Source organism: Dipodomys merriami, unplaced genomic scaffold, assembly GCF_024711535.1.
Source record: "Dipodomys merriami isolate MVZ:Mamm:240054 unplaced genomic scaffold, mDipMer1.0.p SCAF_71, whole genome shotgun sequence".
In the NCBI taxonomy this organism is placed as follows: domain Eukaryota; kingdom Metazoa; phylum Chordata; class Mammalia; order Rodentia; family Heteromyidae; genus Dipodomys; species Dipodomys merriami.
The window spans coordinates 4,284,517-4,310,797 of NW_027206302.1; the positions used below are offsets into that span (position 1 = coordinate 4,284,517).

The 26,281-nt window shown below is 42.5% G+C and overlaps 1 protein-coding gene across 2 annotated transcripts in view; it reads right to left on the reverse strand.

The window, feature by feature from the left end:
- The window catches only part of Clspn (claspin), a 36,168-nt gene extending 17,396 nt beyond the window's left edge, over positions 1-18,772 (reverse strand). The window contains exons 1-9 of one of the 2 annotated variants that reach the window (XM_070008993.1): positions 18,399-18,772; positions 15,281-15,386; positions 13,833-14,281; positions 8,358-8,519; positions 6,946-7,017; positions 6,251-6,323; positions 4,749-4,857; positions 3,834-4,414; positions 992-1,123 (exon numbers count right to left, since the gene is read on the reverse strand). In XM_070008993.1, the coding sequence (XP_069865094.1) occupies positions 992-1,123; positions 3,834-4,414; positions 4,749-4,857; positions 6,251-6,323; positions 6,946-7,017; positions 8,358-8,519; positions 13,833-14,281; positions 15,281-15,386; positions 18,399-18,422 (1,708 nt within the window). In that variant the 5' untranslated portion in view covers positions 18,423-18,772. Of the gene's footprint in view, positions 1-931; positions 1,124-3,833; positions 4,415-4,748; positions 4,858-6,250; positions 6,324-6,945; positions 7,018-8,357; positions 8,520-13,832; positions 14,282-15,280; positions 15,387-18,398 lie in introns of both variants that reach the window. The other variant, XM_070008992.1, reaches the window with a different exon arrangement.
- Between the last annotated feature and the right edge of the window lie 7,509 nt (positions 18,773-26,281).

The window sequence follows — 26,281 nt, forward strand, 5'->3', positions numbered from 1 at the left end:
GTATTTAAACAACTCATGTTGAATATACTCAATAGAGTATAATCTTGATGTTTTAAAAAGTTTTGTAAAGGGCTGGGAAGGTGGCTCAGTGATAGAGTGCTTGCCTTGCATGCATATGAGGCTCCTGATTTGATTCCTCAGCACCACATAAGCAGAAAAAGCTGGAAGTGGGCGCTATTGCTCAAATGGTAGAGTGCTAACCTTGAGCTGTAGAGCTGAGGGACAGTGCCCAGGCCCAGAGTTCAGGCCCCATGACTGACAAAAAAAAAAAAAGCTTTGAAAACAATAATGAGCAGGACACTGGTGGCTCTTACCTGTAATCTTAGTTATTCAGGATGCTGAGAGCTGAGGATCATAGTTCAAACCCAGTTTGGGTAGCAAAGTCTTTGAGATTCATCTCCAATTAACTACTAAAAAGCTAGAGGTGAAGCTGTGGCTCAACTGGTAGAGTGCTAGCCTTGAGGACAAAAGCTCAGTGACCTCACTCAGGCTCTGAGTTTAAGCCCATGACTGGCACAAACAACAAGCAAGCAATGTGTATCTAAGTCCCACCACTTAGCAGCTGTGTAAACTCAAACAGCTGGTTCAACTGCTCTTCATATGGGTTTCCCTGAGTATAAAATAAGGACACTAATTTACAAGATTTGCCAGATGTAAGATCTCATTTTAATTAATAAGATGGGTGTGTACCTATGATTCCAACCATGTAAAAAGTTACCAATAGAGGAATAACAGCCTGAGACTGACTCTAGGCAAGAGCTAAAACCTGAAAAATACTAAAGCAAAAGGGCTGGGAGCATGGCTCAAATGGCAGACCACATGCCTACCAAGCATGAGCCCCAGAGGTCAAACTCTAGTAGTATCACCAAGGGAGGAAAAAAAGATTCTATAACTTTTTAATATAGTCTTCAATAACCAGAAAAACAAATACCTGGTTTTGTGTGGCTAACTTCATCCAGCTTCTCAGCTACCAAAGTCACAGGTACCATACCTGCCTTTAGCTCTTCCTTTCCATCAGTGCCCACGTCCTTCACAATGATATTCACATTCACTGTCTGACCAGCCCTGGGTTTGGCTGCTGGATTAGCATGCTTCCAGAAACGCTGCTTCAAAGCTTCCAGTTCTAAAACCAAATGCCAACCAATTTATCAGTTTGCAAAACACAGTTAAGAATTGTAACTAAGTTTCCTAGTACAGAGAAACAAAACATAACTCTTTATTTCTAATATATTGTCAAATTCATATAATTTAACCCAAACTAATGCAACCATTCTTCAACATATTTCAAACATCAGACTTTCTTTATTTTGGTGCTGAACCTGGGCCTTTAACTCAGGGCCTGGGCATTTTTGCTTCAGGCTAGCAAGCATTCTACCACTTTAGCTACACCTCCAGTTCCAAAAATCAGACTTTTTCCAGGCGCCAGTGGCTAATGCACGAAATCCTAACTAGCTACTCAAGAGACAGAGATCTGAGGATCACAGTTCAAAACCAGCCTGGGCAGGAAAGTCCATGAGACTCTTAGCTCCAGTTAATCTCCAGAAAACTAGAAGTAGAGCTATGATTCCAAGTGGTAGAGTGCTAATCTTTTTTTTTTTTTTTTTTTTATTCGGCTGTGGGCTTGACCTCTGGGCCTGGGCGCTGTCCCTCAGCTCTTCAGCTCAAGGCTAGTGCTCTACCACTTGAGCCACAGTGCCACTTCTGGTTTCCTGGTGGTTAATTGGAGATAAGAGTCTCACAGAATTTCCTGCCCAGGCTGGCTTTAAACCGTGATCCTCAGATTTCAGCCTCCTGAGTAGCTAGGATTACAGACGTGCCTGGCTAGAGTGCTAATCTTGAGCAAGAAAAGTTCAGAGATAGCGCTAAGGCCCTGAGTTTAAATTCCAGGACTAACAACAACCAAAAAAAAAAAAAAAGGAAGGAAAAAAGGCTATTTTGGGGGCTGGGAAGGTGGCTCAGTGGTAGAGTGCTTGCCTTGCATGCATGAGGCCCTGGGTTCCATTCCTCAGCACAACACAAGCAGAAAAAGCTGGAAGTGGCATTTTGGCTAAAGTGGTAGGATGCTAGCCTTGAGCTGAAGAGCTGAGGGACAGTGCTCAGGCCAAGTTCAGGCCCCATGACCGACCAAAAAAAAAAAAAAAAAAAGCTACTTTGGATTAAGGGAAAATATCTCTGGATATTTTCTTTTTCTTTTTTTTTTTTTAATTTTTTTTTGGTCCCGTTGTGGGGCCTGAACTCTGGGCCTGGGCGCTGTCCCTCAGCTCTTCAGCTCAAGGCTAGCGCTCTACCACTTGAGCCACAGCGCCACAGCCGGCTTTTTTTCTTTTTGCTTATGTGGTGCTGAAGAATCAAACCCAGGTCCTCATGCATGCAAGGCAAGCACTCTACCACTGAGCCACCTTCCCAGCCCCTCTCTGGATATTTTCATGTAGCCTTTTCTCTTCTATGATAAAAGACCTAAGATCTCTGCCAGGCGCTGGTGGCTCACGCCTGTAATCCTAGCTACTCAGGAGGCTGAGATCTGAGGATTGCGGTTCAAAGCCAGCCCGGGCAGGAGAGACCGTGAGACTCCTATCTCCAATAAACCACCAGAAAACCGGAAGTGGCGCTGTAGCTCAAGTGGTAGAGCGCTCGCCTTGAGCTGAAGAGCTGAGAGACAGTGCCCAGGCCCAGAGTTCAAGCCCCACAGCCGACAAAAAAAAAAAAAAAAAAAAGACCTAAGATCTCTAAGTTGAGTTAATTTTTTAAAATGCACTCATATTATACTTTAGTAGCTTTGGAACTAGTATCCATGTTTTTATTTGTTCCTAGAAGATCTTAGCTGAAAGAACTGAAAGGAAATCCTTTTTTTTTTTTTTTTAAAGGTTGGTTGTGGGCTTGAACTCTGGGCCTGGGTGCTATCCCTCAGCTCTTCAGCTCAAGGTGAGTGCTCTACCACTTGAGCCACAGTGCCACTTCCAGTTTTCTGAGTGGTTTATTGGAGATAAGAGTCTTACTGACTTTTCCTTCCCGGGGCTGGCTTTGAACCACAATCTTCAGATCTCAGCCTCCCAAGTAGCTAGGATTACAGGCGTGAGCCACCGGCACCCAGCTGAAAGGAAATCTTTTTTTTTTTTTTTTTTTTTGTCGGTCATGGGGCTTGAACTCTGGGCCTGGGCGCTGTCCCTCAGCTCTTCAGCTCAAGGCGAGCGCTCTACCACTTGAGCTACAGCGCCACTTCTGGTTTTCTGGTGATTATTGGAGATAGGAGTCTCACAGTCTTTCCTGCCCGGGCTGGCTTTGAACCGTGATCCTCAGATCTCAGCCTCCTGAGTAGCTAGGATTACAGGCGTGAGCCACCAGCGCCCGGCTTGAAAGGAAATCTTTATGTCCAGAGTCTCTAACATTATTAGCAGCAAATCCAAACTCCAAAGAACAGCATGTTTGCATAACAAATGAAAAAATAAAGAGAGAAGCTTTAAGTATGTCTTCTATTTGTGGTGGTTCAGTCAAGTTGGAAGCTACAAGTGGTAGCAGTGGAAAGGGAATACCATAAAGAAATGGACCTAGAATAACAGTTAATAAGAGTGTCTTCATTATAACTAGCTAAAGAAAAGATCCCCAAAATTCTATCCTCAAAATCCATGGGAACAACTAGGTTCTCTGCGCTTTATTGCATACACTCAACTGTCACTTCCTTTCCCCCAATCAGTCTTTTCCTAACATTCTCTTCTCCAATTGAGAAATCTCTGCACTATATCAAGTCTCTACCAATAGCTTGGGTTTATAACAAACAGTAAAACATTACCAAAAAAAATCACCTCAGGAAGATTCCCCACAATTTAGAGGATTACCTCTGTTGGTTTCAGGTTCATCAAGTATCACAAAGGAGTCTTCATCAGCACCCAGCCGAGGTTTAATGGAAACATCTATTCCCAGTTGTTTAAGTCTATCAAGAGTGAACTTTCTTACTTTTTCAGGTGGCACAACTACTGATGATTCAGTTTTCTTCAGGGATTCTTCCACTTTCTCATCTATTTCTTCTGTATTTTTCAGTCTGTCTTCTCCCTCCATGGCATGACCCTCAGATGACAGAAGCCCTCCAGTTTGATGCTCCTCACTGGCCTCTTTCCTGGGGATGCTGGATTCTTCTTGCAATACTGACTTGACTCCAGGTGAAAGGCTATCAGCACAATACTTTTGATTCTCCTGAATTTCCAGCTCTTCCTTTCTTACCAGATTCTCACTGCCACCCTCATTTGATCCAGTAGCTATCTGAAGTCCCGGTGAAACCACAGGAAGTATATTAATTTCCGTTTCACATTCTGTACCAGTTGTCTGCTCAGAACTTTTGCTATGGTGGTGACCATTCATCTCAGTTGTATTTGCAGTGCTTATGTTTTCTTTGAAATGGTTTGACTGATATTTAGATGATCTAGAGAAAGGGAAGTGAACTAGAGTTGAAAAGTATCCAAAACGTGAAACATTCTTATCCCTTACCACCTAATGAATCAGTACAATAAGTTTTTAAGGGAGTAAGCAATCTGAATGTTTTATGCCAGACTTGCGCTACAAAACTGAATGCCCAAATTGATAAGTTTTGAGAAAGCATTTTAATATTATGTATTTGATTGATTTTAAAGGGTTGCATTGTAGCATGAAGAACACATTTAAATAAAATGAAATTCTAAATAAAAAAACAAAAAACAAAAAAACAAAAAAACTGAATGCTCATGAAGATTATAATCACATGGAAAGAAAGTTCTTACTTCAGTAGTGCCATGGCATTTCCCTGGCAAGTGGGCCGGGGTTTACGTTTGAAGAAATCATGAATGGTTTTATTTTCAGGAATATGATATGGAAGATTAAGTGCAGATTCTAAAAAAACAAACAAAACAAATAAATACACATACTGTATATTCTGAAATGACATCTCATTTTCAGTTAACTAGATAATATAAGCAAGCTAGTACCAGTAAGAAACCAGTCCTGCCATTAGAAAGCATAAAAGCTAAGTACAAAAGAGCTTTCAGAGGAAGGGCACTGTGTGTGTGTGTGTGTGTGTGTGTGTCTCTATCTCCTAGGGCTTGTGTGTGTGTGTGTGTGTGTGTGTGTGTGTGTGTGTATGTGTGTGTGTGTGTCTCTCTCTCCTAGGGCTTAAACTCAGGACCTGGGCCCTGTCCATAAGCTTTTTTGCTCAAGGCTAGTGTTCTACACTTGAGCCACATCTCAATGTCTGGCTTTTGGGCAGTTAATTAGACATTAAGTTAGCCTACCCAGAGTGGCTTCAAACTGTGATCCTCAGACTTTAGTTAGATTCCTGAGTAGCTAGGATTACAGGCATGAGCCACCGGCACCCAACTAAAAGTAGCTTTTAAATCTTCCTGTAAAATCAAAATAATCCAGAAGTTTTAAAAAAAAACATAGATTCGTGGATCCCATTTCAAATCTACTGAACCTGAATTTTTGTGGGTCTAAAATTCTATATATGGGGCTGGGAAGGTGGCTCAGTGGTAGAGCGCTTGCCTTGCATGCATGAGGCCCTGGGTTCAATTCCTCAGCACCACATAATAAAAAAAAAAAAAAGCCGGAAGTGGCGCTGGGGCTCAAGTGGTAGAGTGCTAGCCTTGAGCTGAAGAGCTAAGGGACAGCACCCAGGCCCAGAGTTCAGGCCCCATGACTGGACCCCAAAAAAAATAAAAAATAAAATAAAATAAAATTCTATATATTTGAAACTTCCTAAAAGCATCCTGATGTAATCAATCCACGAGCATTTTTTTTTTAAGTTTCCTCTTGCCAGTGCTGGTGGCTGGTGCCTGTATCCTCGCTACTCAGGAGACTGAGATCTAAGGATCATTGTTCAAAGCTAGCCTGGGCAGAAAAGTCCCTGTGAGACTCTGATCTCCAATTAACCACCAGAAAGCCAGAATTACAGCTGTGGCTCAAAGTGGTAGAGATCTCACCTTGAGCAAAAAGAGCTCAAGGCCTGGGACAGTGCCCAGGCCCTGAGTTCAAGCCCCATTACTGACAAAAATAAATAAATAAATAAATAAATTTCCTTTTACCTTTCATAGAACTCTGGAAATTTGTTTATATTAATGCTCCAAGAGCTTAGGAACAATGATCATTTACCAAGATCAATTTAAAATTCCTTATTACTATCTGAGCTTATATTAGGGGTATCAGAACACCAAAAACCTCAATATCCAAGTTCAGCTTACTAAAAAATATTGTGATTCACCTCAAAGTTTACTGTACTGATGTACATTACCTCGGATAAGGCGTTGAGTCTCACTATGCAGGTTTTTTAATGCTTCCTTACTTAATTTGGCTGCCTTTCTTTCCTTAAAGAAAATAAAAAGTAAAATTTATTAATATTAATCCAGAAAGATAGATATTCATCCCTCAAAAGTTGGTTTTCTTATAAGTACCGCGCGCTAACCGATTGCGCCACTGGAGCTCCGTAAAGTTGGTTTTCTCCAAGAAAAGAAAACTTAAGCACTACTTAACAAAATGTAAGCTTAAGGATCTCATTTACAACTCTCAGAAAATGAATTCAGCAGGCACTAGTAGATCACACCTGTAATCCTAGCAACTCAGGAGGCTAAGATCTGAAGATCATGGTTCAAAGCCAACCTGGGCAGGAAAGTCCATGAGACTCTTATCTGCAATTAACCACCAGAAAACTGGAAGTCGCACTGTGGCTCAAGTGATAGAGCGCTCTTGCTTTGAGCTGAAGAGCTCAGGGACAGCTCCCAGGCCTAGAGTTCAAGCTCCACGACCAACAAAAAAGGAAAAGAAGAAAATGAATTCAATACAGATCAAGTTTGTGTTCCTACTATGTACAAAATAATATAAATATGTTAAGTAGCAGGTAAACAGGATGAACAAATATATTTATTTCTTAAAAAACCAGTCTCCTGTGGAAAGAGATCAATGTAAATACTGCATTGGGCTCTACCTTACCTTCCTCACAGTGCCTTTGGATAACTCATTTTCTTTTTCAAAGGTCCCACTATCCACAGATGGTTTCTTTTTCTAAAAGAGATTACAAATTGATTGTTAAGAATAAAACAAAACTTAAATAAAAGTAGGCTTCTTAGAACATCAAACCATCTTACTAATAAATTGGTCATTGTCAATTACTAATTGAAATTTTTAGACACCCATCATACTATCTGACACTTAGGGAAAAAATTAAGATGGAATTTCAAATAGAATTTGGACTCTCACTTCTTATGTTTCTGCTTATGTATTTCTCTAAGGAGGGACAATGATTTCTAGGACCCCTACATTCTTTAATACTCTTCCTATAAAACTCTATAGGGGGGCTGGGAAGGTGGCTCAGTGGTAGAGTGCTTGCCTTGCATGCATGAGGCCCTGGGTTCGATTCTTCAGCACCACATAAGCAAAAAAAGCTGGAAGTGGCACTGTGGCTCAAGTGGTAGAGGGCTAACCTTGAGCTGAAGAGCTGAGGGACAGTGCCCAGGCCCAGAGTTCAGGCCCACAACCGACAACCCCCCCCCAAAAAAAAACTCTATAGGGTTTACATCTCTGTCCCATTATTTACCTGCTTCTCACCACAACATAAAGTATCTTACTCCCACCCCACCAACATTCCTAAAAGAGCAACAATAAAGCACTAGTTTTAATGAAGTTAACATGTCTATCACTTGTACTGCAAGTTTCCAAAATTAACAGCTGAAAAACTTAAATCAATCAACGTATAGCTTATTTTTTTTCAGTTAAAAAAATTAAGGTTGCGCCGGGTGCCAGTGGCTCATGCCTAAAATCCTTGCTACTCAGGAAGCTGAGAACTGAGGGTCCCGGTTCAAAGCCAGCCCAGGCATTAAAGACCGAGAGACTCTTATCTCCAATAAACCACTAGAAAACCAGAAGTGGTGCTGTGGCTCAAGTGGTAGGGCGCTCCGTCATGAGCTAAAGAGCACAGGGACAGTGCCCAGGTCCAGAGTTCAAGCCCAACGACCGACAAAAATAAATAAATAAAATAAACAATACAAATAAAAAAATTAAGTTTGCAACAGTCAATAAAATAAACCATAAGCCAGGCCTCGGTGGCTCACGCCTATAATCCTAGCTACTCAGGAGGCTGAGATCTGAGGATCACAGTTCAAAGCCAGCCCGGGCAAGAGCCAGCCTGGGCAAGAATGTTGTGAGACTCTGATATCCAATAAACCACTCAGAAAACCAGAATTGGCACTGTGGCTCAAGTGGTAGAGCGCTCGTCTTGAGCTGAAGAGCTGAGGGACAGCACCCAGGCCCAGAGTTCAAGCCCCATGGCTGACATAATAAATAAATAAATAAACCATAAAGTTGTGTTAGTTGTTTAGCTCTTAATGTCATCGAGCTTGACTTGCCTTGTAATTTTTTACTTTGTTTTTCACAGCTGCCCTTATTGATTCTAATGATTCTTCATCTTCCAATAGTGAGTTATTTTCCTCTTCCAAACCAGTTTCAAAAAGGTCTTTATCCGCAAGAAGACAGCCACTGTCATTAAATGGCTGTTCCACATCATTTTCCTAGACAATATATAAAGAAAAAGCACAATCCAATCATTTTAAAGACTAACATTTCACATTATGTAGCAATTTAGATTAGGCAAGAAAAAGGCCATCATTCATTAACAGACAAATATATGGCATCTAGAACATTCTTGCAGAGTTCTAACCTAGTTATTCTTTGAAAATCAAGCTGAATTTTTACATAATTCCCCAGAGCAGGAAATAATTTTTAAAAATTAAGTCAGCTAACAGCCGGGCACTGGTGGCTCATGCCTGAAATCCTAACCACTCGGGGAAATCCTAACCACTCAGGGGTCTGAGATCTGAGGATCGCCGTTTGAAGCCAGCCTGGGCAAGAAATTCTGTGAGACTCTTATCTCCAATAAACTACTCAAACTAGACATGGCACTGTGGCTCAAGTGGTAGAGTGCTTGCCTTTAGCAAAAGAAGCTCAGAGACAGTGTGCAGGACCAAAGTTCAAGCCCCAAGATTGACAAAAAAATAAGTAAAAATTTTCAGCTAAATACTAGTTATAAAATTTTAAACGAGTATGATTTCTCAAGCTAGCAGACAAACTTTTGATTGATGTTTGCACTGAAATCCCTCTTTCACACTAGATCCAGCATTCCTCAGGAAGAGGCAGATGGTAGGCATCAGAGTCTCTAGTAAAGAGCTGGTTTGGGCTGGGAAGGTGGCTCAGTGGTAGAGCGCTTGCCTTGCATGCCTGAGGCCCTGGGTTCGATTCCTGAGCACCACATAAGCAAAAAGAAAAAAAAAAAAAAAGAGCTGGTTTGGAACTCCCCCCTCATACACATACACACAATAGCTATGCTAGAAGCACGGGGGCAGCCATAGTGGCATCTGCCTTGTGGGCAGATAATACCATGATGGGACTACCCCTCTAAGCCAGTCTAAGCCAGAGCAATCATCTTATGATGAGAAGGAACTGGATCACCCCCTCAAGCAACACTGGTTTTCCTAGAGGCAGCAGAATTTCATAGAACAAGACCTGAGATAAAGTCACTCAAACTGTGGCTTAACCACAATTGCTTAACTACACATACATTTTTCTCCTATATAATTCCTAGGACTCTTGTCAGTATCCATACAGACAAAGCTGAAAATGCTTGGTTCCCCTTGTTTTACCAGTATGTTTTAAAGTAAGAAATAAATTTTTTCGGGGCTGGGAAGGTGGCTCAGTGGTAGAGCGCTTGCCTTGCATGCCTGAGGCCCTGGGTTCAATTCCTCAGCATCACATAAGCAAAAAGAAAAAAAGCTGGAAGTGGCACTGTGGCTCAAGTGGTAGAGCGCTAGCCTTGAGCTGAAGAGCTGAGGGACAGCGCCCAGGCCCAGAGTTCAGGCCCCACAACCAGACCCCAAAAAAAAAAACACAAAAAAAAAAAAAGAAAAAAAAGAAATAAATTTTTTCCTGCTTCTTTTTTTTCCCTAGGTCCGAGACTGGGACTTGAACTGCATACCTACGGCCCCTTTTGCTAGCTCTCTACCAACTTAGCCACACCTCTATGCCTCCAACTCCTTTTCCTGCTTTAAAAAAAAAATCCTCCTTTCAAAATTCCTTCCTTGGGGCTGAGAAGGTGGCTCAGTGGTAGAGCGCTTGCCTTGCATGCCTGAGGCCCTGGGTTCGATTCTTCAGCACCACATAATCAAAAAGAAAAAAGCCGGAAGTGGCGCTGTGGCTCAAGTGGTAGAGTGCTAGCCTTGAGCTGAAGAGCTGAGGGACAGCACCCAGGCCCAGAGTTCAGGCCCCACGACCAGACCCAAAAAAAAAAAAAAAAAACCCAAAAAACAAAGTTCCTTCCTTTCTGTGTACCAGTATTGGGGCTTGATTTCAGGGCCTATACTGGAGTTTGGCTTTTTCATTTATAGTTGGTGCTCCACTATTTAAGCCATACATATGTCCATTTCCAGCTTTTTGCTCATTAAGTGGAGATAAGAGTTTCAAGGAGCTGGGCGACAGTGGTGGCTCTCACCTGTAATCCTAGCTACTCAGGAGGCTGAGATCTGAGGATCGCAGTTCAAAGCCAGCCCAGGCAGAAAAGCCTGTTAGACTCTCATCTTCAATAAATCATTAGAAAACCAGAAGTGGTGCTGTGGCTAAAGCGATAGAGGGCTTGCCTTGAGCTGAAGAGCTGAGGGATAGCACCCAAGCCTAGAGTTTTTGTGTAGTCTGGCATTAAACTGAGATCCTTAAATCGCAGCTTCCTACATAGCTAGATTATAGGTATGAGCAACTAGTTAATTTTAAAGTTGTTTCTTTTTCTTTGTTTTTTGTTGGTTGTGGGTCTTGAACTCAGGGCCTGGGAGCTGTCCCTGAGCTCTTTTATTCAAGACTAACATTCTACCACTTTGAGCCACAGTGCTGCTTCCAGTTTTTGAGTGGTTAACTGGAGATAAGGGTCTCATGGGGACTTTTCTGTCCAGGCTGGCTTTGAACTGTGATCCTCAGCTCTCAGCCTCATGAGTAGGTAGGATTACAGGCGTGAAGGACTGGCACCAGGTTAAAGTTAATTTCCATCATATCAGAAGCAGCAAAGATTACACCAGGGCCGGGCGCTGGTGGCTCACGCCTGTAATCCTAGCTACTCAGGAGGCTGAGATCTGAGGATCGCGGTTCAAAGCCAGCCCGGGCAGGAGAGACCGTGAGACTCCTATCTCCAATAAACCACCAGAAAACCGGAAGTGGCGCTGTAGCTCAAGTGGTAGAGCGCTCGCCTTGAGCTGAAGAGCTGAGGGACAACGCCCAGGCCCAGAGTTCAAGCCCCACAACTGACAAAAAAAAAAAAAAAAAGATTACACCAGGCATTCACCAAGTATACTAAAACCCATTAAAGTGTTTTCTGCATATTCACAATGCCACATAAGACCAGTACACTGTAAATTACTTACCCATTATTCTACACCAAGCTATTACTTCAAAACTATTTGGAATATAGAAACAATCTCAAAGAACTGCCAGCATTAGTGGCTCATAACAACTGAAGGCTAGCTATTCAGAAGGCTGAGATCTTACAATGCTTGAAAAGAAATGTACTCATTATCTTGCCCATGTAATTGTAACCCCTCTGTACAGTATTTTCACAATAAAAAAAAAAAGAAGGCTGAAATCTAGAAAATCAAGATTTGAAGCCAGAACAAGAGTAGTCTAAAAGACTTCATATCCAAAATAACCAGCACAAAGCAGAGCTGGAGGTGTGACTAAAATGGTAGACTGCTAGCTGAATAAGTGAGCCAAGCTAGCATGAGGCCCAAATTCAAGCCCTGATATCTCAAAAACAAAACAAAAAACCCTAAAAGCCCTTTTTCTAAAACACAAATCTACCTGAGAAAGGCAATTTTTTTTTATTTTTTTGTTGGTCGTGTGGCTTGAACTCTGGCCCTGAGCTCTTCAGCTCAAGGCGAGCATTCTACCACTTGAGCCACAGTTCCACTCCAGTTTTCTGGTAGTTAATTGGAGATAAGAGTCTCATGGACTTTCTTGACCAGGCTAGCTTTGAACCATGACCCTCAAATCTCAGCTTCCTGAGTAGCTAGGATTATAGGTGTCAGCCACTGATGCTTAGCACAAATCATTCTTTAAATTATACTTCTATAAGTAGATAAAGTGTGGCAACCAAGTATGGGGGTTCAAACCTGTAATCTTAGCCACTTAGAATGCTGAGATTAGGAAGATCATGGTTCCAGGTAAGCCTATTAAAAAAAAAAAAAAAGTACAGCCAGGCACTGGTGGCTCACACCTGTAATTCTAGCTACTCAGGAGGCTGAGATCTGAGGATCATGGTTCAAAGCCAGTTTGGGCAGGAAACTCATGAGACTCTTATCTCTAATTAACCACCAGAAAACTGAAAGTGGCTCTGTGGGCTCAAGTGGTAGAGCACTAGCCTTGAGCTGAAGAGCTTAGGGACAGTGCCCAGGCCCAGAGTTCAAGACCCATGACCAACCAAAAAAAAAAAAAGTATACAAGATTCCATCTTGAAGGAAGCAAGGTGTAGTGAGGTGTGTCTGTACCCCAGCCATTGGAAAAAGAATAAAATAAACTGTACCTGAGAAAAGGCAAGAAAGGCTCCAACCCAAAATAACAGGTGTTAGCCCAGAAGCCTCCTCTCTCATAGCTTGCTCTTTCCCTAGGCAACACTAGGCCTGTGTAGTAAAGGCAGTAAATAATCAGCCTCCAACCCCCTTTTACCTTGAGATGGCACTCCTCTGGGGCAGCTACCACCATATAAGGCATCAAGAGCTCCTTGGAGTGACCTTCAGGTCTGAGCAGCTGCAGGGGCCCCTCATCTACTACTTGGGCAGCAGCCATAAATCCTAGTTTGCATGGCAGAGACAGGGTCTCTGTCTCCTAGCCCCTTCTAGCCCCTTCCTAAACTTCCTAGGTTATAGAGATCATCTCAGACAATAGCCGGCACTCCTCACTCATCTTTTGTGGGAAGGGGTCTTGCCAGCACTCCTCACTCATCTTTTGTGGGAAGGGGTCTTGCCAGACGCTTTACCAACAATAAACCTTTTCTTTGTTCTTTTTTTGTTTGTTTGTTTGTTTGTTTGTTTTTTTGTCGGCCGTGGGGCTTGAACTCTGGGCCTGGGCGCTGTCCCTCAGCTCTTCAGCTCAAGGCGAGCGCTCTACCACTTGAGCTACAGCGCCACTTCCGGTTTTCTGGTGGTTTATTGGAGATAGGAGTCTCACGGTCTCTCCTGCCCAGGCTGGCTTTGAACCTCGATCCTCAGATCTCAGCCTCCTGAGTAGCTAGGATTACAGGCGTGAGCCACCAGCGCCCAGCCTTTTCTTTGTTCTTTATACCTGGATGTCTGCATGGTTTTCTGGCAAAGTCTAAACTCTCTAACAACAGGGGCAAAAAAGTCTGGAGGCATGGCTCAGTGGTAGTGCCTGCCTACACACACACACCAATACACACACACACCAACACACACACACACACACACACACACACACACACACACACACACACACACGCTGTACTTCATAAATAGGTACAAAATAATTGTCAGCGCCAAGCTGTAATCCTAGCTACTCAGAAGGCTGAGCTGAGGATCACAGTTCAAAACCAGCCTGGCAGAAAAGTCCATAAACTACTCAGAAAAAGCTGCAAATGGTAGAGCATAAGCCTTGGGCAAAAAAAAAAAACTGAACCTGAGGGACAGCACCCAAGCCCGGAGTTCAAGCCACAGGAGCATCCTCCTGCCTCCCCAGGCCCAGAATTCAAGCCAACCAGAACAGCCCCCCACCACCACCAAAAAAAAAAGAACCTTGAATATAGACTGAATTACAGAATTTTAAAAAATTTAAATTACCTCAGTTTTTGTTTCCTTCTTTTTTAGACACCTAATTTTCTCCATCTTTTTCTCCTCTTTCTCAAGTCTTCTCTTTGATTTTACTTTTGTTTTTCCTTCAATTCTTTCTTTACGACGTCGGGGTTTTTTGAAACACTTTCTGTCAGTAGTTGTGAAGTCCACAGAGTTTCCAGATTGAGGACTCGGCTCTAAACTAAGTGACCCTTGTTCTTCAAGACTTTCCTGATACAAAGACTTCTCCATGTTACTTTCATCACTGCTTGCCAGCGTTTTGTAAATCCTTTTGATTTTTCCGCTTTTTCTAGCATGTAAGTTCTCTTTGTTTTCCTCAGCACTGTCATAGGTAGTTTGCTCTGCAGAGGCACCTGTGTCCTCTATGTCAGAATCACTATCTTGTAGTACCTTTCTGCTCTTCAACTTCTTACTCACAAATAGCTCTTCATCTGAATCTGAAGGAAACAAAAAACATTTTTAAAGGAACACAATTATTTGGCCTTCCTCCTAGTCTTATTACCCTTCACAGATACAGTCAATTATACATACAGAAATATATGCCACCTTGTGAAATTATGTAACTACCATTAAGAACTACCATTGTAGCAAAGCATATCTCAAAATATATTTTGAAAATCCTCTTCCCTGGAAAATGTCTCTTGCTGAGAAATGTAATTATATATATTTACAATGTGTAAAATTGTTCTAATCCATCTGGCAGGTGTTAAAAATCTTTTTATTACAGAATAAATGCATTTTTACCATGCAATGTCGTAGCTATTAGATACTTTATACATTCATTATAATAAAAATGGATATTTTTTAAAACGTATAAGCACATTAATTTTGCTTTTATAATAAAATAAGCAATAAGACTAGGACATTCTATAATTTAATAAATTAAAAAAACAACAACAACAATGAAATCCAATCCACTCCAATCTGGGTTCCTATGGTCTATTCTTATAAGTACTGAATATTACAAACCATTTTTAAGTCCATAATATTATATTTATTTTATATAGCTGTTAAAACCCATATCTTCAATTGACATAAACTACTTTTTATGGTAAATCTACAAGTTCTTTCACTTTAGTTTTTGCTCTGTAGTTGTGTGTGTGTGTGTGTGTGTATGTGTGTGTGTGTGTGAGAGAGAGAGAGAGACTGTGTAACTTCCTGTTCCACCATTATCATACTTGAAGTTATATGATTTTTGCATAGTAGCAACCTACACTATCTACCAAAGAGGACAGATAAATCCAAATTCATCTGAAGTCCTCCTTGCCCCTTGCCATGTGGCTTTTTTTTTCCCCCAAGCCTCTGGCAAATTCATTTGAGCACAGGGGCTTTATTTAGGCAAATTAAATCCAAAAACAACTCTTTTAGGATTCCTGAAGTGTGGTTGACTTAACAGCAAGTTAAAGATGTAGTATAGCACAGTGCACTTTACAAACCTTTATCACTCAAGGGTTCAATTGATTCAAAGCTGCCTTGTCCACTGTCGGAAGGGCTGTCTACTTCTTGTGAAACTAGTTTTACATCATCAATTTCTAAGTGAACCTAAAAAAAATATGAATAAGCTTTGCATTAACCAGAAAGGAACAGAGGGCTAGCTTAATTTAAGTACATACTGATAGACAAGTCATCATGGGATCATCAGGCTGAATTAGGGAAAGAATTACTACAATGGTTGAAGGATGACATTTAAAATTACAGGATGAAAAAAAAGAAACTACTTGCTACAGGCTGCTAGATGAAGGGCTGGAATTGTGGCTTGGTGGTACGACACAATATAGGAAACACAAAACTCTGAGTTCAAACCCCAGTACAACATAAAATCTTCTACCCAGGCTGGCTACTCAGCTTTCTGAGTAGCTAGGATTACTGGCATAAGCTACAAGCTCCCTGTGCATTCATCTGCTGACAGGTACTCAGGTTGATTACATATCTTAGCTATTGTGAATAGTGCCACAATAAACACAGGTATTCTAGTATGTCTTTCGTATGCTCTTATCATTTCCAAGAATGCTTTCCTTGATTAAACAACAAATTACAAGGAAATAGCAGAAGGGACTCTATAGATTAGAGAGAATGCAAGAGATACATAATATAAGGGTAGATGGATCAACAATTATAATATGCAGACTGAATCCTTTTTTTTGTTTTTGTTTTTTGGTGGGAGATTGGTGCTTGAACTGGATTCCTGCCAGGGCTGGCTTCAAACCATGATTCAGCTAGAATAACAGGTATGACATGCCACTGTCAGGCTTGAGATTTTCTTCCAATGTAAGGAAAAAGGAAGAGGTACAAATGAAACAGGATCAGCCATAACAGTCAAAGTAAGGCCATGGGTTCATCATAAATATCTTTTATATTTGTACCAATTAGAAAATTTCTAATAAAATTTAAATGTCCCAAAAGCTGAGTGTGATATTGCAAGTCTAGCTGAGGCAAGAGGCCAGCCTGATCTAAATAGTGAGATCATGTTTTGAAAATAAGTCATTTTACCCAGTGCCAATGGCACACACCTGTAATCCTATAATTACTCAGGAGGCTGAGATCTGAGGATTATGGTTCAATGCCAGCCCAATGAGACTCTTCTTTTTATTTATTTTTGCAAATCCTGGCCTGTTTACTGACTATGAGCCACTTTGTCTCAAGACAAGCACTCTACCACTTGAGCCACAGTACCACTTCCTGTTTTTTCTGAGTAGTTTATTGGAGATGAGTCTCACAGACTTTCCTGCTGGCTTTGAATTGCGATCCTCAGATCTCAGCCTTCTGAGTAGCTAGAATTACAGGCTTGAGTCGCCATTGCCTGGCTTCATGAGACTTACCTCCAATTAACCATCAGAAAACCAGAAGTGGTGCTGTGGCTCAAATGGTAGAGAACTAGTCTAGAGTGAAAAAGCTCAGGGACAGTGCCCAGGCCCTGAGTTCAAGCTCCATGACTGACAAAGAAAAGGAAAGGAAAGGAAAAAGAAGAGAAGAGAAAGAAAATAAATAATTCTAGTGAGGGAAGGGGCAGGATGGGGGGGGGGAGAGAGAGAGAATGCTGAAAGCAGTGATATTCATCAAGATGTAATATGTTTATAAACTGCTTTGGGAAATAGTTTCTTTCCTACTAGAGCTTCGTGAATTAGGGTGAGGTCTGATAGGACGCAAGGTCAAATCTTGTCTCTAGAAGTCTGATATTTTAAATGAAGCAATAGTAACTCACTAGACACTATGTTGAAAATGAACTATACAACTTGTGGGTGGTAATTGGAGGGAAAAACTGGGGGAGGGCTGGGAAAGTGGCTCAGTGGTAGAGTGCTTGCCTTGCATGCATGAGGCCCTAGGTTCCATTCCTCAGTACCCCATAAGCAGAAAAAAACTGAAGTGGCGCTGTGGCTCAAGTGGTAGATGCTCACCTTGAGCTGAAGTGCTGAGCGACAGCGCCCAGGCCTAGAGTTCAGGCTTCCGACTGACAAAAAAGAAAAAAAAAAAAAAAAACTGGGGGAGAGACAGAGAGATGAGGTAACATTGTCCATAAAGAAATGTGCTCTTACCTAACTTATGTAACTATAGCTCCTTCGTACATCACCTTTATAACAAAAATAAAAAATGTCTGATATTTTGCTCATTATCAAACCATGCTATTTTTTGCACTAAAATATTATTTCCTGGGGAATATATGGGAGTGACAGAGGGTGTAAGGTTGATACATCGTAAACAAGCATTGCAAATGTCACAGTGGAACTTCTCATACAACTACGTAGGTAGGTAGGTAGGTAGGTAGGTAGGTAGCTAGCTAGCTAGCTAGCTAGCTAGCTAGCAGAGATAGATAGATAGATAGATAGATAGATAGATAGATAGATAGATAGATAGATAGATAGATAGATAGATAGATAGATAGATAGCTAGATAGATAGATAGATAGATAGATAGATAGATAGATAGATAGATAGATAGATAGATAGATAGAGGCAGATAGATGAAAAAAAAAATGATTTCCATTTGATGACTGAGTTTTTTCGATGCCCTTTAAATTCTGCTCCTTGTCCAGCCTGGAAACAGATAGGATTTTTATGACCAGTTCAGCCAGTGAGCCGTCAGCTACCAGACGGGAGCTTTGAGTGTTACTTCCCCAACCAGGTGAGGCAATGCAGAGGGCCAGCGCGGGAGAACCCTAAAGGCCAAGGGACCCTCCTGGGCCCAGCTGCCAGGAAACAGCCTCGCTCGGCATCGGTGCAGCCGGGTGGACCAAGGCCTGCTCTTTTGGGGGAGTGGAGGAGCTAGAATAAGGAGGACCCACGGGACGGGACGGGCCAAAGAGGAGGGCAGGCTGCAGGGACCCGCGGAGCGCGCGCCACTCCACCCAAGAGCACTCAGGGCCCGCAGGGACCGGGCGCGGGAAGCCGGGCGGCGGGACCGCAGAAACATCAGCAACCGCCCGTGCCTCGGAGCAGTGCATGACGGGAGCTGTAGTTCTCCGGGCCGGCGCCTCCCGGTTCTGCCCAGTGCTATCCGGCCCCGCTCCACTCCTCAGCGCGCGCGGCCTCTACGGTCTCGATAAGTGCCTAAACTCACCTCAGAAGTCAACTCGCCCGTCATGATTCCGACCCTTCCTAGCGCTCTCTCCCTCGAAGGAAGCCGTCTCCAGTTCCCTCAATGCCGAAGGAAGCAGGTCCTTGTATCTTCGGTCCAGCAAAGCAGCTCGAGCTTTCGCGCCCAGAAGTAGCAAAAGGCCCAACCTCGATGACTTTCTCCAATCCAGAGGCGGTTTTCAAGCGGAGTCCCCGCCCACATCCGGCCCTCCAATCAGAAAGTGCCCGGGGCTGGCTCTATAAATACATTCTGGGTTGGTTTGGCGGGTCGTGTTCGCTCTTGTCGGCCACCCTGGAGGCGGCTGGACTTGTCCAGTTCGTGGAGGTCTGACGCTTTGGCCCAGCAAGAAGGTATCTTACGAGCGCTGGTCTTTGACTTTTTCTCACCAAGCGTAATTTGAGGAATGAGCGCGCCAGGCAGGAAGTGAACTGGGATAGGTCCCCAGGCATCTGGGGGTGGGGATGGATAAATGTGCTGTACCTGAATCTTTTCTGAGGGAGCCCTAGGCCCCCATGGAATTTTCTCCACCAACTTCCCCCCTGGAGCAGATATTCCTGGCTGCCTCTCATACATGACATACAGCCTTGAACATTAAAACAAAGTTTTGCAGTATTCTCAAATACCAAAGAATATCTTCAATGATCTTTTTGTTAATTTCATTTTATTGTAAAGATGCTGAGTAAGGTAATGGGTACATTTCTGGTTGAGCATTGTTACCCCCTCCTTTGTTTTTCTCCTACTGTCCCTTCTCCCCCCCCCAAGTTTTTTTTTTTTTTTTTTTTTTTGTCGGTCCTGGGGCTTGAACTCTGGGCCTGGGCACTGTCCCTGCGCTCCAGCTCAAGGCGAGCGCTCTACCACTTGAGCCACAGCACTGCTTCCGGTTTTCTAGTGGTTTATTGGGCGTAAGAGTCTCACAGAGTTTCCTGCCCAGGCTGACTTTGGACTGTGATCCTCAGATCTCAGTCTCGTGAGTAGCTAGGATTACAGGTATGAGCCACCAGCACCCGGCTCCCCCCATCTCAAAGTTGTAAAGTTCATTTCCAACATAGTATCTTGTGAGTATCATTGTATCCCCTCCCCAAATTAGATAAATGTATATACAAAATTCAAGGTATCAAAATCAAATACAGTGACAACAGGGATATGCCATAGGAGGAAGAACATACTAAAGAAACAAAAAAAATAATACTCTATACAATTATTAGGGGTTAATTTAAGGATACAGAAAGCCCTCATCTGGGCGCAGGTGGCTCATGCCTGTATTCATAGCTACTCTGGAGGCCGAGATCTGAGGACTGATGTTGGAAGCCATCTCAGGCAGGAAAGTCTGTGGAACTCTTATCTCCAAATAACCACAAAAAAAAAGAAAAAAAAAAAAAAAACAGAAGTAGAGTTGTGACTCAAGTGACAGAGCACTAGCCTTGAGCTGAAAAAGCTCAGGGACAGTGCCCAGGCCCTGAGTTCAAGCCAGGGTATCTGCTAAAAAAGAAAAGAGAGAGAGAAAAAAAAGAGAGGGCTGGCTGGGAAGGTGGTTCAGTGGTAGAGCGCTTGCCTTGCATGCCTGAGGCCCTGGGTTCGATTCCTCAGCACCACATAAGCAAAAAGAAGAAAGCCAGAAGTGGCGCTGTGGCTCAAGTGGTAGAGTGCTAGCCTTGAGCTGAAGAGCTGAGGGACATCGCCCAGGCCCAGAGTTCAGGCCCCACGACCGGACCCAAACAAAAAAAAAAAGAGAGAGAGAGAGGGCTTTCTATCTTTAAAAAGCCTGGGGGAAAAAATGGTCTAATTATTAGCCCATTCTGATTCCTATTTTTTTTCTTTTCTTTTTTGCCAGTCCTGGGGATTGAACTCAGGGCCTGGGCACTGTCCCTGAGCTTCTTTTTGCTCAAAGCTAGCAATTTTCCACTTGAGCCACAGCACCACTTCTGGCCTTTTCTCTGTGTGTGATACTGAGGAGTTGGTTCATGCAAGCAAGGCAAGCATTCTACCACTAAGCTACATTCCCAGCCCCTGATTCCTATTTTGATGCAAATTATTATCTTTTAGCCTCTGGGTCAGTTTATCCTGGAATATGTACCAACAGGCTGGCCTCTCTAGATTCTGTTATCCCAGCTCTTTGCCCTTGTGCTTCCTCTCGAGTTGAAGAATAGGGAGCACCAGGAAGGAAAGATCAGAGTGATCATATCCACTGGTAGGGTGACCAATCCATCCAGTTTGCCCCAGACTTTCTGTTTTACTACTGAAAGTCTCACATCCCAGGAACATTAGAGGCACACCAGGAGGAGGTTGTTCATCCTATCCATGCATCTACTCTTCTTTTTTTTTTTTTTGCCAGTCCTGGGGCTTGAACTCAGGGCCTGGGCACTGTCCCTTGAGCTTCTTTTGTTCAAGGCTAATACTCAACCACTGAGCCACAGCACCACTTCTTGTTTTTTATGTTTCTGTGGTACTGAAGAATTGAACCCAGGGCTTTGTGCATGCTAGGCAAGCACTCTACCACTAAGCCACATTCTGAACCCCTCTTCAAATTGTTAGCCTTAACTAGGTTCGTATAAAAAGCTACTCTTTCTCAACTTCATTTATTCACTCCTTTACCATTTCTCAACCCACTTTCACCCTTACCAGCAAGATCCCATTACCTGGGAATATTTTATTTTCCCACATTTGTATTAGCACATGTTAATTGTATAGTGTAGGAGGTTTCATTCTCCTTAGCCTTGAGCTAGGTTTATAGCTCAGTGGTAGAATAGTTGCTTACTATGTATGAGACCCTGGATTCAGTCCTCAGGACTGCACAAACAACAAATAAAAGAATCGCACCCTCGTATCTTAGTCTACTCACCACTACCCCTTCTTTGGGGGGGGGGTCCAGTCGTGGGGCCTGAACTCTGGGCCTGGGCACTGTCCCTCAGCTCTTCAGCTCAAGGCTAGTGCTCTACCACTTAAGCCACAGCACCACTTCCAGCTTTTTTTTTTCTTTTGCTTATGTGGTGCTGAGGAATCGAACCCAGGGCCTCATGCATACAAGGCAAACGCTCTACCACTGAGCTACCTTCCCAGCCCCTCACCCCCCCTTTTTAAATCAATTTTACCATTAATTTCTACATCGATAATTCCTAAATACACATCTGTTTGAAAGGCCAGTAGCATTTATTAGGCACTTGCTTTGTGATAGGAAAAGTTGCCAGAGTAATTATCTTATTTAATCTTCAGAGTAAAGTCCCTGAGATAATTATATGATTATTAATTTTAGCAGATAAGGAAGCAAGATTCTGAAAAGCTAGTAATGGGTGAGCCCATTTCATACCTTGCTCTATGTGACTTTCAAGCTCACAAGACACTGGTTGAGAACCCTCTGAAGCCCCCTTTCTTCCCCTGTTCTGATTATCCAAATAACACTTCTACCTACTCTTATCTAGTTGTCTATATTTCCAAGAAGACAGCTCTTTGGGGTTTTTGGGGGGATGGGGTGATTAAAGCATTCTACCTTACTATCTATAGTAGTTATTTTCAAACTTTAGTATGCAGAATGATATGAAAGACTGGTGCAAACAGACTTCTGGCCCCAACCCCATTGTTGCTAACTCAGCATGTTTGAAGTGTGGTCCAACCATGAGTATTTCTTACAAGTTCCCAGGTAATGCAAGTGCTGCTCATATGGAGATCATACATTGAGAACCAAGGGCTTGAAACAACCCAGGTAGGAAAATTGGTAACTATTTGTTGAACTAATTAATTCATCTACTTGACAACTATATTATTTTTTCTTAAACTTCTCATAATAGTGAATAAATGAAATAATATTCTTTATATTATTATTTTTAGATCTCTTTGGAGAGCTGTTCTTCACTTACTTGTCAAAGAGAAAGATCTCATTTTGGCAGTGAATTGATGTGGTGAGCTAGAAAAAAGAAACTTTAATTCATCTTTATTGTGGCAAAATATGCATAGTATAAAATTTAATATCTAAAAATTTTTTTTTCAGGTAAGGGGTAGGTTTATTCAGTAGACCTGCTGGGATCAGGCAAGGTTGGCACTCCACATGGCTGGGAAAGGCCTGGGAAAGAGAGAGAGCTGGGAAAGAGAGAGGAAAGGGAGAGAAAAGAGCCTAAAAAGAGCAGAGAGAGCAGAGAGAGAAAATAGCTAGAAAAGAGAAGAGCTAGAAAAGAGCTAGAAAGAGAGAGCTAGGAAAGAGAAGGGAGCTGGGAAAGAGAAGAGAAGGAAAGAGCTGAGAAAGAGCTAGAAAAGATAATATCTAAAATTTACTTTTGGTATATGTGTTGGGAATTGAATCCAGGGCCTGGTATGTGCTTAGTACTTGTTCTGCCTCTGAACTGTCTCCCAGCCTTAACTATTTTAGAGTATATAGTTCAGTAGTGTTAAGTACACTCACATTACCATGCAGCAAACCTCTAGAACTCTGTGTTTTTTTGGTTTCTTTTTTTTTTTTTTTTTGTCGGTCATGAGGCCTGAACTCTGGGCTGGGGCACTGTTCCTCAGCTCTTCAGCTCAAGGCTACTGTTCTACCACTTGAGCCACAGCACCACTTCCAGCCTTTTCTGCTCATGTGGTACTGAGGAATCAAACCCAGGGCCTCATGCAAGGCGAGCACTCTACCATTGAGCCACCTTCCTAGCCCCACTCTGGGTTTTTTGTTTTGTTGTTGTTTTTTGGTTGGTTATGGGACTTGAACTAGCGGCCTGGGCACTGTTCCTGAGCTATTTTTCTCAAGGGTAGTGATCGACCACTTTGAGACACAATGCCACTTCCCGTTTTCTGGTGGCTAATTGGAGACAAGAGTCTCATGGACTCTTCTATCCAGGTTAGCTTTGAACAGTGATTCTTAGATCTTAGCCTCCTGAGTGGCTAGGATTATAGGTATGAGCCACTAGCACCTGGCCAGAACTCATTTCATAAAACTGAAACTCTATACCCACTGAACAACAACTCTTAATTTTTCCTGTCCCCAGAAAATCTTTTATTTTGCACATTAATTTGTGCCACAAGCAAGTCTGTATTTGGAATTAGCAATCTGTTTTGTCAATTTTGGTGAGTGACACCATAGTCCATTAATGACCCATGGAAATCACCCTTACATTTTATATCCCTTGCCCTTCACATTTAGTCATCTAAGTTATAAGTTGCAAAAGGGAAATGTCTAGAGGATTCTCTTTACAAAGATTCCAAAATGGCTTTGTTAGTTTAGGTTTTTTCCCTCAGAAACTTTTTTCCCTTGATTATAACTGTAAAATATTGGATCATATCATGATTCTCAAATAGGTTTGAGGGCTGGGGATGTGGCTTAGTGGCAGAGTGCTTGCCTAGCATGCATGAAGCCCTGGATTCGATTCCTCAGTACAACATAAACAGAAAATGTCAGAAGTGGTGCCGTGGTTCAAGTGGTAGAGTACTGGCCTTGAGCAAAAGAAGCTCAGGGACAGTGCCCAGGCCTGAGTTCAAGTCCCAGGACTGGCAAAATAAATAAATAAATAAAATAGATTTGATTTAGCTGTAGATATACTTCAGCAATAGAGAACTGCCCAGCTTGCTCAAAGACCTTGGTTCCATCCCTAGCACTGAAAAAAGAAAAAGCCAAATGGGTTCTATTCATAAGTATAGTGCATATAAGAAATATTTTGTAAGATATATCATTATATCACACAAAAATCAATACTTTAAATTTTGAGATTATGTGTGCATGAAAAGAAAATAAGTCATGGATGGGCTGGGAAGGTAGCTCAGTGGTAGAGCGCTTGCCTTGCATGCCTGAGGACCTGGGTTCGATTCCTCAGCACCACATAAGCAGAAAAAAAAGCTGGAAGTGGCGCTGTGGCTCAAGTGGTAGAGCGCTAGCCTTGAGGTGAAGAGCTGAGGGACAGCGCCCAGACCCAGAGTTCAGACCCACGACTGGACCCAAAAAAAAAAAAAAGAAAGAAAATAAGTCATGGAATATTACATGCTCAGCCCAAAAATAAGTCATGGAACATTACATGCTCAGCCCATTTTCATGTGTTCTATTTATATTTGTACCTTGGCAGACATGCAAAAGCAGATACTGAAGCTTAAGAAAGTTTGGAGAGGATAATTGGCTAAATTATATCTTTTACTTCTTTGGGAATTGAATTCATGGCCTCATACATGTTATTTAGGCAAGTTCTCTACCACTAAGATAAATACCCAAGCCAGGTGCCTGTGGCTCATTCCTGTAATCCTAGCTATTCTGGAGGCTGAGATCTGAGGATGGTGGTTCAAAGCCAGCCCAGACAGGAATGTCCTTGAGACTCCTATCTCCAATAACCACTAGAAAACTGGAAGTGGTGCTGTAGCTCAAGTGGTAGAGCACTAGCTTTGAGCTGAACAGCTGAGGGACAGCACTCAGGCCCAGAGTTCAAGCCCCATGACAGACAAAAAAAAAAAAAAATGCTTCCAAGACTGTTATTCAACCATCAAGAAACAGTTGTTTCAGAAGACATCATTGGTCCTGTGTTTCCTATAGAAATAAGAATAAATAGGGTCTGGGAAGGTGGTTCAGTGGTAGCATGCTTGCCTTGAATGGATGAGGCCCTGTGTTTGATTCTTCAGCACCACATAAGCAGAAAAAGCAGGAAGTGGTGCTGTGGCTCAAGTGGTACAGTGCTAGCCTGGAGCTGAGGGACAGTACCCAGGCCCAGAGTTCAGGCCCCACGACTGACAAAAAGAAGAAAGAAGAATAAATATTACAATGAATGTTTGTTTGGAGTCCCTAAGTAAAAGGAGAACATATTTATGGAAAGTTGAGTGATGTTTTAATGCAGAATCTTGTCAGAAGACAATAGCACTGCACATATTACTGTAAATGCAAATACATATTGTTAAGCTGGAATGTGCTTTGAGAAGAGGAAGTTGCATTTCTCACAAGTGAGAAATATAAGAAATCTTACTTATTTTCACCTCTTTAGGAGAAAAACATGGTTTTCCTCTCTAAAAAATTAATAAAAGGTATACCTCTAGCCTTTTTTTTTTTTTTTGGTCACTTGTGGTGCTTAAACCCAGGATGGAGGTACTGTCTCTGAGCCTCTCTAGCACTTTTCCACTTGACCCACAGTGCCAATTTTGATTTTGGAGTGGCTAGTGGAGATAAGAGTCTCATGGTGGCTTTCCCAGCCATATGGCTTAGTGCCTAGCATGCATGAAGCACTGGATTCAATTCCTCAATACCACATAAACAGAAAAAAAACAGAAGTGGCTCTGTGGTTCAAGTGGTAGAGTGCTAGACTTGAGCAAAAGATTAGAGATAGTGCCCAGGCCCTGAGTTCAAGCCCCAGAACTGGAAAAAAAAAAAGTCTCACAGGGACTTTCCTGCCCTGGCTGGCTTCAAACTGTGGTCCTCAGATCTCTGCCTCCTGAGTAGCTAGGATTACAGCCCTTATCTTTTCTTCTCCTTTTCCTTCTCTCCTCTTTCTCCCTCTTTTTTTTTTTTTTTTTTTTTGTCAGTCATGGGGTTTGAACTCTGGGCTTAGGCACTGTCCCTGCACTCTTCAGCTCAAGGCCAGCGCTCTACCACTTGAGCCACAGTGCCACTTCCGGTTTTCTAGTGGTTTATTGGAGATAAGAGTCTCATGGACTTTTCTGCCTGGGCTGGCTTTGAACCATGATCCTCAGATCTCAGCCTCCTGAGTAGCTAGGATTACAGGCGTGAGCCACCAGCGCCCGGCCCCCCTCCTTCTTTTATTCAGTACTGAGGTTTGAACTTGGGACCTTGTGTTCTATAATTGGCTTTTTCTTCTCAAGGCTGGCAGTCTGGTACCTGAGCCACACCTCCACTTCTGACTTTGTGCTAGTTAGTTGGAGATAAAAGTCTCATAGAGTTTTTTGCCCTGCCTGGCTTC